This window comes from Pomacea canaliculata, linkage group LG3 (genome assembly GCF_003073045.1).
Source record: "Pomacea canaliculata isolate SZHN2017 linkage group LG3, ASM307304v1, whole genome shotgun sequence".
NCBI classification, from domain to species: Eukaryota; Metazoa; Mollusca; class Gastropoda; order Architaenioglossa; family Ampullariidae; genus Pomacea; species Pomacea canaliculata.
In genome coordinates this window covers 6,126,248-6,139,935 of record NC_037592.1, presented here as the reverse complement: position 1 = coordinate 6,139,935, position 13,688 = coordinate 6,126,248, and the positions used below count along the sequence as shown (strand labels likewise).

At 40.5% G+C, this 13,688-nt stretch overlaps 3 protein-coding genes across 3 annotated transcripts; all 3 read right to left on the bottom strand.

The window, feature by feature from the left end:
• Nucleotides 1–4,469: 4,469 nt before the first annotated feature.
• Nucleotides 4,470–5,936, bottom strand: LOC112558716 (ankyrin-1-like). Its single transcript, XM_025229319.1, has one exon. The coding sequence runs from the start codon at nucleotides 5,667–5,669 to the stop codon at nucleotides 4,470–4,472; it is 1,200 nt and encodes a 399-aa protein (XP_025085104.1). The 5' UTR covers nucleotides 5,670–5,936.
• A 24-nt stretch (nucleotides 5,937–5,960) lies between these two features.
• On the bottom strand, nucleotides 5,961–8,229 carry LOC112558715 (putative ankyrin repeat protein RF_0381). Its single transcript, XM_025229318.1, has 3 exons — nucleotides 7,791–8,229; nucleotides 6,644–6,886; nucleotides 5,961–6,118 (listed from the first exon to the last, which is right to left on the bottom strand). The coding sequence occupies exons 1-3, from the start codon at nucleotides 8,227–8,229 to the stop codon at nucleotides 5,961–5,963; spliced, it is 840 nt and encodes a 279-aa protein (XP_025085103.1).
• On the bottom strand, nucleotides 8,102–11,151 carry LOC112558714 (ankyrin-1-like). The gene is made up of 3 exons (XM_025229316.1): nucleotides 11,034–11,151; nucleotides 9,417–10,686; nucleotides 8,102–9,385 (listed from the first exon to the last, which is right to left on the bottom strand). The coding sequence occupies exons 2-3, from the start codon at nucleotides 10,653–10,655 to the stop codon at nucleotides 8,318–8,320; spliced, it is 2,307 nt and encodes a 768-aa protein (XP_025085101.1). The 5' UTR covers nucleotides 10,656–10,686; nucleotides 11,034–11,151; the 3' UTR covers nucleotides 8,102–8,317.
• Nucleotides 11,152–13,688: the final 2,537 nt, after the last annotated feature.

Here is a 13,688-nt window from a genome sequence, read left to right as displayed (position 1 = left end):
TTTTTTTTTTTTTTTTTTTTTTTTTTTTTTTTTTTTTTTTTTTTTTTTTTTAAAAAAAAAACAAAATGGGGGAATGAAATTTGTTTGGGAATTTTTAAAAAAAAATACGAAAAGGTCCATCAGAAAAGAGAAGCCAAGTAATGTTGTAGAACTGAGCGCTGCTTTCAACTATTAATCCATCACTTTTTTTAAGCTCCGAGATGTAGCCAGAAACTTCCCATCTCAGCACGTTATGAGTTTTTTTGCTGCCACGTGTTAAAGCGGGTGTCACCTGAAGCATTCTGGTAGGTTGATGGTCTGCTCCCTTTGGGCTGAACGGAAAAAAGAATGAGAACGGACATGGTCATACTCAAAATACACGGCACTCTGTGTAACACGCGCCATCTGCCCCTCACTGTCTAGAGAGTTCACGTTGTTGTTCTGTTACAAACATTTCAACGTACAAGTGCGTGTTGAAACGTGACTGCCAGCCGACCTAGTGTGGGTGAAGCTGTTTGTGACAGCTGTGTAGTGCTGTGTCTTGTAGTTGTCGCACACAGTTTTTTTTAAATTAGCTCTTGCATGTAATTCGTCTCTCCACTCATTCCAGTTGTTAGTTCAAGTCTGTAAAGAGGAACAACAGGAAGTGTTTCATCCTGCGTATGAGCTGCCTGTCGGGATAGAACTCATTCACCATCTTTGTGTGTCACAATCTGGCAAGCCACCACGATGGGTGTATCTTCATTGCGATCCACCAGGTTGAATGTTCCCCTCACAGCTCTGTATTTTTGTCAGTATGGCTCGTGCAAGTGAGAGACTGAGCTTCCGGTGTTGCTGCCAGTTTTAATGGATGCAGACAACTCTGCCTCTGTATCACAGCCTTGTGATGTCATCATCGCTCAGCAACTCATCTACAAGGGTCCACTGCCAGAACTCAGCAGCTGCCTCAGGTCTGTCGCTTTGTCTGATAAAGTTCCGAGTTGTTATTCGGCCACCTGTGTTCTGCTTACAAGCGGACACCTGCTGACATCCTGCTCTAACCCATCATCCGTTTGCTTGAACATTGTGAGCTTGTGGCTGTCTCCTTCAAAAGTTGAGCCTTTCGTGTGTCCTTTTAAACGACAAATGAGATCAGTAATGGATGGCACATTAACTGCTGAAACATTTGTTATTGCATTATTTTTAATACAACACTAAGTATAGTCCAACGATGTATTAATTTTTTTTCATAAAAAATAGAATGAAATGTACTGACTAATTTTCATGTAGTTTATGAAAATAACAGTAATCGTCATATATATCATATCAACACACACAAGACCATGAGCGAAGATGCCACATCGCAAACACACCCCAAATACACACATAGATAAAACATAAACAGAACATATTCACACACCAAAGACTCTTCCATCCAAAATAAATATAGAACACCAGACATGGCTTCAAGTTTATGACCTATGTTCCGGCAGTCTCCTTCCTGACCTTATGTTTGTACAGCTTGATTGTTTGACCTGTAGAAACCCAGACCTCAATGTTTTTTGTCAAACATCATGATGTCCGGTGTGTAGAGACAACAACATCTCCGAGTCTTTGTGTGTCGCCGTCACACATTGCCAGTCAGAAGTCATTGCCACATCCACCACAAAACAAGGAGCTCAGTCTGTTGTCCGGTGGTTTGTTGCAAGAAGTAGTAGAACGCTGGTCAGATTATTTTCACAGTAGGTGATGTCAGGTGATTTACATCACGAGACATTATCAGTTTATTAGTCAGAGCATTTTTATCTACATATGAAGTATAGTATCACATCAGTATACATGCTGGTACCCCCCTAAACCTTGGTTTGTATAAGGGAAGATCACTTTTATAGGACTGACGACTGTTACTACCTGATTTAAAGTAAATGAATGATAAAGTCAAAGATAAAAGAGGATTTTATTCTACCCGACGGTAAACTGTTTACGAGGACTGCCACATCATCACACATCACTCAACTGATATTCTGACAGACAACATCGTAGAGTTCAACATTTGTTTTGCCAAAATTTGCAAGACTAAAGTGTAGACATCTCAGAGGTCGCGGGTCTGTCTGTGACTATAGGCCCTTAACAGCTGTCGTCATGACAAGCATCGAATAATAACTGACATGAACTGTGTGGAATCTAGGATCAGGACCGGTAGATACCGCGACTCTTGCCGCACCACACACCCTCGACAAATAAGCGCACACTGTGTTAGAGAAGTTCACTTTTATTGACTCAGAATACTTAGCAGAGGAAAAAGAATAACGTAAAGTACAAATATACAAAAAAGCCAACTAAAAGACGAATCCAAAAGTCAATAAGCAGACGAAAATACTCTGATCCGAGATGCCATTTAATCTACACAAGCATTTCCTGATACACAAAAAATTTGCAAGAAACACAAAATGGAAAGGTAATGCGAAACACAATTAAATCTAATAAAGCCATATTAATCAAAGTACTTTATAAATATTATATTTACTATAATTATATAAATGTTTACCTTTGTATTTAAGCAGAAAAAGAGGGAGACAGTTAATATACGTCCTCACGTCTGTTTTGTAGTTTTATGCGAACATAAACTGCAACACATCTGCCCATACTTAAACAGGAAATTTCAACATATTTTGTTAAACTCATAGTAAAGACAGACTTATGAAAATGAAAACTTAAAGCATTGAAAAGAAAAACATGAATAAAATGAAAGAAAGGGAAAAAGCCAACAAGGCTAACTTAAGAATTCAGAAAGCGAAAGAATGCAAATGTTTATGGGTATAATAACTCACCATTCGGCAATTTTGATTCATAAGAATTAATAAAACCAAATAAAATCAAAAGTAAATAGAAAATACGCGTATATAAAACTCTCTCATATATATATATCATGTCACTGTTCTAAATGGAGAAATACTCCTGAAAATGACAGAGCCAAGAATATATTGAAGCCAGGTCCTTCAGTAGAAGCATTTACACCGAATATTAGTACATCTTCTACTACAGACCTCAGCAGATCATCAGATCAGAAGGAAAATCATCTTTAGAAGATGGAAGGAATCAAAGGAATACTATATAAATATACCAGAAGAAACGTTACATAAATATAATTCTTACCTAATGTAATATTTAAAAAAGAAAATCTTTAAAAGCACAAAACAACATTGTCAAAATCACACGAAAAGTAACCATAACTTTTAAAAAGTATCAGAAAAAAATACAATAAAGAATCAAAAAAGTAAAAAATTGGCGATAGTACACATTAAGTTAAACTAAAATTAAACAAGGGAACGAAGAAGATGAATAAAAACTTTCGTCACTAAACAAATATAAATTCTTTAGCCACAACCTTTCATCAAAATGCATTTTATTTTTTAAGAAGTAAAGACTTGCTTTCTGCATTGTTAAAATAATTTTATTTTTTTATTAGTTGCGCAAAAGTAACTAAATAATTTCAGCGGATCCGCAGTTTAGACATGTTTGTCAAATGGACAGTATAGGAATACAACGGTTACACAATGTATTAATTCCCTAAATTATAAGAGAACAAACGCATGTTATTTGTATTTAGCTTTCACTTATGTATAAACATTACAATTATAGTTTATGGGACAAAGAAAAATAAATCATCAATAAAATGTAAGTTTAGACAAAAATCACTTGCCATGTGGCAATTAACTTGTTAACAAAATTAATTTTACAAGGAATATTAGAGAAAAATAGAAATTCAATGATGCCAGGTTACAACTAATAACATCAACACACACGACACACACACACAGTTATTTATTGTTATTATTCGGTATGTGCGTTTTTTTATACGGTAAACCACTCATGTCACTAGGTGAAAGAGAATTTGAAAATACCTACAACAGTTAATTTACCAGTGTTGGAGTGAATTGCTCTGGATCCTTGCGGTTAAATGCTATTCGAAGATTAATGGTACCACATAGAAAATCACAAAGAATCAAAACATATACATTAGTTTTTCTGAAAACGTTTCATTATTGTTGCAAGGGACAAACCCGCATGCTGCTCAGGTAAACGAAGTTGTCTTGCCCTGATCAAAGTTAGTACCTGACCATGTCGCATGTTTATCTTCACCAGAGCTGCAGGAAGACAGGTCTGCTAACGATGTTCATGAGGAATTCTTGTATGATGTTTGGCTTGAGCTTGTGTTGTCAGTAATCGGAATCTGTGTCCGAATCACAGTTCTGGAAGTCATTCAAAATCAATTGCAAAACAGAGTAGACATCATCATCGCTGTCATAGTAATTGCTTTCATTCTCATCATCTGCTAACGAGCTAGACTGAAGATCGATAAGCTCCTGTGTCAGAACCTCTTTCGAAAGTAAATCAGAAAACAAGATAAACTCTTGTAATTTAGGAGGAATAGGCAGGCTCCTGAAATGCGGTCTGACTGCCAGGCCACAGTAACAACAAATGGCTGACGGCAAACGACACAAAGATTTTCAGTGAGCGAGGTTGACTGCGGCCATGTTCAACACCTCAAGCAGCTCTTTAACATTGTCATCAGTGTCTGCCTGTCCTGCCAGCTCCACTTGGTATTCTGTGTTCAGGCGAAATATCTCTGCATTTGAACTTGAACCTGACTCAATCAACAACCTGGCGGCGCAGAGATTGTGTCCCTGTATCAATATTTCTATTGGCGATGCAATTTTCTTAGAGAGAGTTCTTCTGGATGGCAGTGCGGCTTTTGTAAGTCTCGTCTGATGAGTCGTCACCCCGGTGGGAAGAAGCTTCTTCAAAGCATTCAGAGTATGCCGCTGACTAAAGTCTAAAACTACCCTCAGTAGCGTGTATCCATCAGAGTTGACAACCAGAAGATCAGCTCCTCTCTCCAGCAATATTTCACACAAACAAGGAGCATCTTTATCTTCACTCATTAGGCTGGCGATGGTCTCACGATGGAAAAGCACCGAACATCCGTCCTGCAGTCCGGCGTTTATGTCAAGTCCCTTTGCAAGTAAAAGGTCAAGTAAAGAAGTCCATGGTGCATGATCATTCGGTGAATATGTGGAAACCATGATCTGTAGGAGGGGTTCGTCGTCCTTCTTGTCTGTCACTTCAGCTCCACACTCCACCAAAGCCTTTGCCATCCTCCATTTAGAGTTTTCAACACACCTTCGCAAAGCAGTGCTTCGGTCATCATGTTTATTTTTCTCTAAAGATGTCTTCGTGTAAGAAGCCTCGTTTGTGATGCATTCTACTAAACGTTGTAAAGTGTGGTCTTCGAGATCTTTCCATGATAAACAATGCAGAGTTTCGAGTGCTGACTGTTTCTCAGCCTGTGTGAGTTCACAAACAGCGCCTACTTTAACAAGTACTCCCACAGTTTTCCAGTCGTCTTTGCAAGCTGCTATTTGTAATGCGGTTTTGTTCTCTGGACATCTTATGTTGACATCTGCCTTGTGCTCCACCAGGGTGTTGAACACTTCTAAGCGGGATACACAGGGAGATGTCGAGTCCCCTAAATAGTAAGCTTTCCTTCTTTTCTTGGCAAGTTTATGAAGCAGACAGAATCCTTTTCTATCAGGCATGTTGGTATCTGCGCCATGCTCCACAAATGTTTTTACGATGTACCATTTGCCTTTGTCAGCTGCCACATGGACAGGTGTATCTCCAAGTCTGTTTTGTAGATTAATGTCCATAACTATGTCAGTGAGAGTGACGTGTCATATCTGTGAAGTCCTGTGGAACGGAGGAGTTTCTAGCAAGCTCGTGAAAAAACGAGTTTCCTTTTCTAGAGAAGGGATTTAACTGAACTCCCGTTTCTAGAAGATATTTGAACAGCGTCCACCGTTTATATACAAAAGCTAGTTCTGCTGGTGTCCTACCACATGAATCTTGAGATTGTGTAGACATTCCTCTGTCTTTTAACATCTTCATCAATTTCAGCTGATCGTCCTCAGACAATGAATGAACATTTTATGAGACTGGTATCACATGTAGCTGTTCCAGATTCTCCAACTGTTCACCTGTGCGCCTTTGCTCAACAGAAAGTCTACCACAGGCCAGTTGCTGCTTTTGACTGCAAGTTCAAGAGCTGATTCCCCGTGTGTAGAGATGGTGTTGATGTCCACACCTTTGTCCACGAGACCTGGCACAGAGACAGACATTCTGACGAGGGCGTTTGTGATAATCTCAGCAGCACAGTGAACCCATCGCTGTCTGTGGAGTTAGGTTGTCAACTTTTCTATGAGGAGCGCTGACAATGAATATTTTAACCTGCGTTTTGCTGCAATGTGTCAGTGCTGTGTTACCCTGAGGATCTGTAGCATTTACATCGACACCAGACGAGAGAATCACATGAAGGGTATAAGTAGAAAGAAACTCATGTGCCTTTCTTTCTACATGTCAGAAACGAATCTGTGCAAGAGGGAGATGCCTCTGTCATCTCAATTGTCTGCGGTTTGCACCTTTTTGCAGCAAGTGTTGCACAAAGCTCCAGTTACCTTCTCGTACTGCGAGGTGAATCAGATGTGTTGCCATCACGATCTTCAGCATCAACAGACAATCCTTTCAATCAGGAGTTAAAACACAGTCGTTTGCTCATTCCTATGGTAGCTAGATGCCAAACGGTGCAACAAAAATTTACCATTGTGTTCGCTGATTGCGAGCATACCATGAGTAAGCAAAATCTTCATCATTTCCCAGTTCTCATTTTCAGCAATTATTTCACAAATGGTTTCACCTTGGGCTGACATAATATCACATCTAACTCCCTTTTCAATCAACAGGGATAAAAAGGACTGACTAGGGTTTTCTGTCTTGGCTAGTCTGTGGAGGACAGTGTAACCTCCTGGGTCGAGTTCGTTGACCTGCGCTCCACACTGAACGAAGTCTTGGCCATGTCCCAGCTCTGATGCTGTACAGCAAGATGGAGGGGTGTGTTTCCCTGGAGATCCTTTTGTTTCATACTTGCACCACGCTGTATAAGTTCTTTAATATTTGTAATGCATTAAAAGAGTAAAATCTCGGTCCAAAAGGTGTTTGAATTAAATGTACACTGTTCGGATGAAGACATGCAAATCTGTGCAAAACAGACAGCCCCTCCGAGTCACACATGCACGTCCGGGCTCCATATTTTAGCAACAGATGTACAGCTATCCACCTATTTTTTTTAGCTGCTAAATCAAGAGGCGTATTACCGTCCCAAGACATTTCTTTGGGGTCTGCCCCAGATTTCAACAAGCGTTCCACAACTACTCATTGTCAGGATTGTTACTATCGGGAATAATATTAACAACCCTGTGCAGTAGAGGAAGTCCATCGCTGTCTTTAGAACAGACATTTTATGATTAAGAAAATGGGAGACCAAAGAAGATTTTTTTTTGCTGCCACTTGTAAGAGGGTGTTACCAAGCTTATCTTTTTGAGTGAAATGTAACCCATTTTGTCTTAAACTTTTCAGGATATTATCTATGACATTAAAGTTGTCTGATACTAATTTTTGGAGGAGATTGAGCCCCTCGTCGTCAATGTTGCTTATATTGGCGCCACAGTCTAATAGTTTAAAGATGATAAATACAAATTTCTTCATGACTGCGTAATGCCAGACGGTATATCCACACCTGTCTCTTGTGTCTACATTTGTTTTCGCTGTAACACGAGCAGAATGAGAACCAGCAGGTGATTTCTTATGCAACGCTTTTGAAGAAACGTTTTGAAACCGCAAACACAAGTATTTCTCTATTTGTCTCAGAACGAAAAACACGAAGGTCCAGTTTTCTCGCTTTGCAGCTAACAGTAAGCATGTGTCTCCATTGCTACATGGGGTGTCCAAATTAACCCCGAACATGAAAAACTCTTCTACCCATTCTGATCCTTTGTCATCTTGTGCTAACCTGTGCAGAATGTTGAAACCATCGCTGTCAAGTTCGTCTAGGTCGAGACTAATTTTCTCTAGAATGATATGGAAAACAAACAACCAGTTGTTGGCTTTGGCACCAAGGTGAAGAAGCGAGTCACCATTGGTGCAGCGCACTTTCAAATCTGCTCCAATCTTGATGAGATGTTTAAGAATGTCCCGATGTCTCTCATGATAGTCGCTGTACATGGCCAGTCGCTGAATCACAAAGACACCCTCACTATCAGGGCTGTGGATGCTCGCCCCTTGGAGCAATAGATGACGGACTACCTCCCAGTTATCACATTTGGCAGCCAAATGTAGTGGGGTATTTCCCTTTGGGCATTTACCTTCCAAATCCATGCCCTTGTCCAGAAGTACTTTTAAAAGTTCATTTAAATTTTCGTGTTGACACTGAGTTGTTTTTCCTTTGGCTATATTATGCAAAAAGCTAAAGTCCTTCGGGGTCGACATGGTGTGTATTGACCCTTTGGTCCACCAAGAATTTGACGACGTCCCAGTTACCACATCTCGCTGCTTCAAATGCAAGTTCTTTATGGAAATTCGTGTCCTGTTCTATTGCAGTTTCTTTCACTTGTAGCTGGACAATAACAACACTTTGAAGAGAACACAGATTTCTTAATATTCTTTGAAGAACACTGGTGTCCTCACTATCACAGTCAAAAATATTTGCCGAGTGCTCTATCAAGATCATGACAACTTCCCATTGATCATGTTTGGCGGCCAGGTGTATGGCTGTGTCCCCTTGTTTTGTTCGCTTGTCTAAGTCAGGTTTACATTTTAGGAGGGAAAGAAACAGTTCTCGAGCACTTGAATCTGGTATGCCTCTTACTGATGCTCTATGAAGAATTACAAATCCCTCGCTGTCTGGAGCGGGTGTTCCTTCTCCAAGGTCCACAAGGTATTGGACAATATCCCAGTGGTCATTTCTAGCAGCCAGGTGTAGCACAGTGTCTCCGTTTAGATCGCGACAGGTGCAGTCAGCGCCGAGCTCAATGAGACGACTAAATAATGAAAAATGCGATGGCAATTTTCCTTTTGTGCTCAAAACGAGTCTTTGAATAACAGCCAAACCATCAGAATCTACCTCGTCTATGTTTCCCACGTGTTCTATTAGACATTCGACCATTGACCAGTTATTATGTCTTGAAGCCATATGCACCACAGTGTCTCCAGCTAAACATGGAATGTTGAAGTTAAAGCTGTTTGTCACGAAAAGAGACAATAAATCTTTGTCCACGCTTTCTCCCATAGCCATCTTATGAAGAACATGAAATCCTTCATTATCGAGTTCGTCGATTAACGCACCTTCTTCTACCAGTAGCTTCACAATGTCCCAGTTCTGACATTTAGCTGCCAGATGTATGGCGGAGTCACCGAGGTGACATTTTGAATTTAAATCACCAACTTTATGAGTTAGTCTGAAAAACATTTCATTGTCAGCCGAATATGATCTCATCGCAAACCTGTGCAGAATGTTAAAGCCTTCACTGTCAGGCTGAGAAGCCGTCGTCAACATACTGTAATAAAAATTCTACCAAAGTCCAGTTACCATTTTTGGCACCAAGATGCAAAGCAGAGTGACCCGCACAATCGGTTTTCTGATAAGGTGCACCTCTTTTTACAATCAACGATAACACTTTCCTTAGAGAGTCAACATTTGACGAGGTATTATTTTTGGCAGTCGCCATCATGTGTAGGACTGTCTTCTGTTCTTTGTTAACACCATCTGCACGTGCACCATGATCTAACAATGTCTTCATAAACCTGATGTTACCAGCGAGTGCTGCCAGATGTAAGGGTGTGTTTCCTTCCCCGTCCTCTTTGTTGATGTCGTTGTTGTTACGGATTAACAATGGAAGTATCTTATCGATGTTCGGGAATTGTACAGGATCTGAGAAAGAAGCCGCAATGTGCAGAACTGAGCGCTGTTCACAATCCATCACATCACTTTTGCCACGTCGGTGTAATAAGACCTCCATCATGTTCCAGTTCTTGTGTTTTACAGCAACATGTAGAGGTGTGTCACCTGTCGTGTTCTGTAGGTTGAGGTTTGCTCCTTTGATGATCAGAAAGAGCACAACACGGACATGGTCCTCGCTATCAAACATGGCCACTCTGTGTAACACCGCCATCCCCTCACTGTCTACAGAGTTCACTTGTTGTTCTGCTACAAACATTTCACGTACAAGTGACGTGTGAAACGTGACTGCCAGCCGGACCAGTGTGTGGTGAAGCTGTTTGTGACAGCTGTGTAGTGCTGTGTCTTGTAGTCTGTCCCACAACAGTTTGACAACAAGCGCGTGCATATAAGGCGTCTCTTGTGGTTTCCAGTTGTTAGTCAGAGTCTGCAAGAAAGAACACACGTGTGTTACATCAGGTGGTAGAGCTGCCTGTCGGGATAGAAGCTCCATCACCATCTTTGTGTTGTCACATCTGGCAGCCACCACGACAGCTGTGTCACCGTTTGTATCCAGCATGTTGATGTCCACTTTGTGTTTCAGAATCTTTGTCAGTATGTCTCGTGCCAATGAGAGGCTGACTTCCGGTGCTGCTGCCAGTTTATGGAGGAGACAGCACTGCTCTACATCACACCTACAGACGCCATCAGCACTCAGCAGGTCATTGACCAGAGTCCAGTTACTAGACTCAGCCGCTGTGTTTAGTTCTGTTGCTGTTTTGATATGTGGCAGAGTTTTGTTTGTATGAGACATGTCCTGGCTTGTGGCGACAACTGAAGACTCCTGAGTCTGGGGACCTGACTCCATGACTGCTACTCACAGAGGTCTTTGATGCTACCTGTGTGAATGAATCAAAACAGTCTAGAGGCTGGTAAACTTTTCAAATATTTTGATGTATTTGAGTTTTTCCTTTTCAATAAATTTATAAAGTAATGCTGTGTTGCATGCATGTCTTTCAAATGTCGATTTAGTAATTTGCTTTTTATCTGTTAAATCTCTGTCTTTGGAAGTTAATTAGGAACTTATGAAGGCTCTTAGTTTAGACTAACTTACTCCAACAACATAATTTCTACGACTATTATTACAAATTACCTTATTGGTAACAATATTTCTTTAATATTTCTTTAATTTCTTAGTACGTCCCAAACTTGTAAGCTTTGATCTTCAAATACCTCAAGACCTTACCACACAGATTCTGTCCCCTGTTAATAAAGCTCTTGTATTTTTTCAATGGCAGGAAAGTTGTTTTCAAAGCCATATCGTCAGTACTCATAGATATTCCTTCTTCGCTTAATATGTGATCCACAGCAATAAAACAGAAAGGGAAAGTTAAAGAAATTCAAAATGAAAGCCAACCGTGTTCGGTGCAAAACATAAAAGCTACTTTCTTTTCAGATGTACACTTCAGCTAGGTACATCTAGACCCTATGATTATTAAAGACATGAATTGTTTCCATCTAACGACAGATATATTAGAGGGCAAAATAACCTTATGCTGTGTGTTTGTAAACATTTTTGTCAGTGGAATGTTTTTTTTTATTTGGAGTATGCTGTGCATGCAGTTTGACAAATAAGTTGACAGGTTTAAAAATTCGTCTGTTTAACAGTCATAACTGGAATATAGCATATATGTTAAGATTAAAAGTTAGCAAGAAATTTGAACGATGATTTGCAGAAGTAACTTTACCTGAGAAGGTGAGAGCTTCCACCCATTCTGACTGCAGCACTGGGTAGACTACACAGGAACGACAGCAATCTGGGTATACACGTCTTTAGCATTATGTCTGTACATAGCAACGGCTAAACAAAGTAAAGAGAAAGTAAGCCGCTCTAAGAAAACTCAGCTTTAAACCAACTTTCGGTTCACTGCTATCGCGTGTGGGTTTTAATCCCCACCAAACCCTCTATCAGTTTGTTACAGTTATCTCGACTCTTTGTCAATGGCACTGGTTTTGATAGATACAGCATAGCTAGGGTACATTCCACCGTAGTTTAAACTCTTGTCGACCCACCTGGTGTAGCACTTTGATACACGGGACAAAGTATCGTCACACAAGGCCAACAGACACGATGACGTAGCAGCCCCACATTGTCACAACCTCACGATGATGTGACAGCCCGACTTTGTCACCACCTAACCACTCACACTTGTGACAATGACCCGTTCTCTTAACCCACAGCTAAAGAACGGTCAGAGAAGTTTTTATTGCTTCTTTCCTGTTCGTCTTCCTTTTGCAGTATCGCGACACTCGATGCCTGTTGTTTGTTTCCTCTTTGCGTTTTCTGTATTTGTTTTTTATTTGTCATCGGTACTGTTGTTTATTCTTCCGTAGTTCATGTTGTTTGTTTTTCTGTGTTTCTCATGTCTCGTTCTTGTTGTTAAACGCTGAGACCACGCTCCTCACAAGTGTGAGTATGCGCTATAGAAATTTTGCATTTATCATCATCATCATCATCATCATCATCATCATCATCATCATCATCATCATCATCATCATCATCATCATCATCATCATCATCGTGTGCACATGCAGTTTGCTGGCACAAGCCATGTAATTGATGGCGTGCTTATAACAGGTTCCAGCAGTGGGCGCAAAGGTTCAGAAGGAAGACTTGCTCTGAAAAGATGTCGGACTGCTGGTCGTCTGGGTCCTACCTGTGCTCTGACTATTTTCAGGACTCATAATTCATGATGGCTAACAATAATTCAGCTGCTTTGGTGTGCTGTGCCATCAATTTTCCACATTCTCCACCCACTACCACCTGTCAGACCAAGAAGACATCCCCGTTCGAGGCGATCTGGAATTTAAGGCAGAATTCAAAAGCAATCAAGAAAGGAGATAATAAGGTTTATACTGTGTTTATATCTGACAGTACTGTGTGACAATTTAATATTTATATAAATAAAAGCAAAATATACTTAATGTTTCCCTATCTGTCGCACTGTGTGCATGCCTGTACGTGTTGTATTTATTTCTATACATACACAATTGCTGTCCACCTGCTGAATAGTGTTTGTTAGGAACAGGGGGTTGTTGCCCTGTCTGTTGTTAGTCAGGGATTATTGCCCTTACCAGTACTAGAGTGTGTTTGCTGCGTCGTAGTTTCGCGTCGGAACCCGACGTCATTTTATGACGCAATTTTAGAGGGACGTAGCGTGAAAATTATTTGGAAGGGAGCAGACGACTGTGAGAAGTGAAGAGAGGCGGACTGAAAGTGTGGAGTGTCCGCTTTGGATCTTGTGTGTCGATCCCAGAGAATTTATTTGTAGTGTTCGCTTTGGATCTTGTGTGTTGATCCCAGGGAATATATTCTTAGTCGTCGACTAGGTGTCTGCCAAGTCAGCACTTACTCCTATTAAGAACCGGAACGTGTATGTGGTTCCCGTAAGAGTTTTGTTTGTGGATATCAGCCAAGTGTTGCCAAGACTGCACAATTTCTGGACCAGGGAAAGGGAGGAATTTACCAGGACGTTTTATTTTTGGTTGCACAGACGATAACTTCAGGCAGTGCGGTGTGAGTAACTAAGACTTTAACAATCTATTCGAAAACAATCGTCTACTTTGATTTACAGGCCGCGGCGTGAAAGACATACAAACTTTGTATATAGTTCGCAGTATCGTATGTGTGAGTGTGTGTTTCATGCTGACTGATATAAAAGTTTCGTTGCCCATGACAAATCTATGTGATTTGTGAATGAAAGAACACGTAAGGGGACGTGTGCGTTCAGTGAGTGAGAAGTAGTGTGAAAGTGTGAATTGAACGCGTCCCTGACATTGTTCCTCGAACATAATAGTGAAAGGTCTGTACCCGAGAGTGCGCGGAAATTTCTATTAAAAA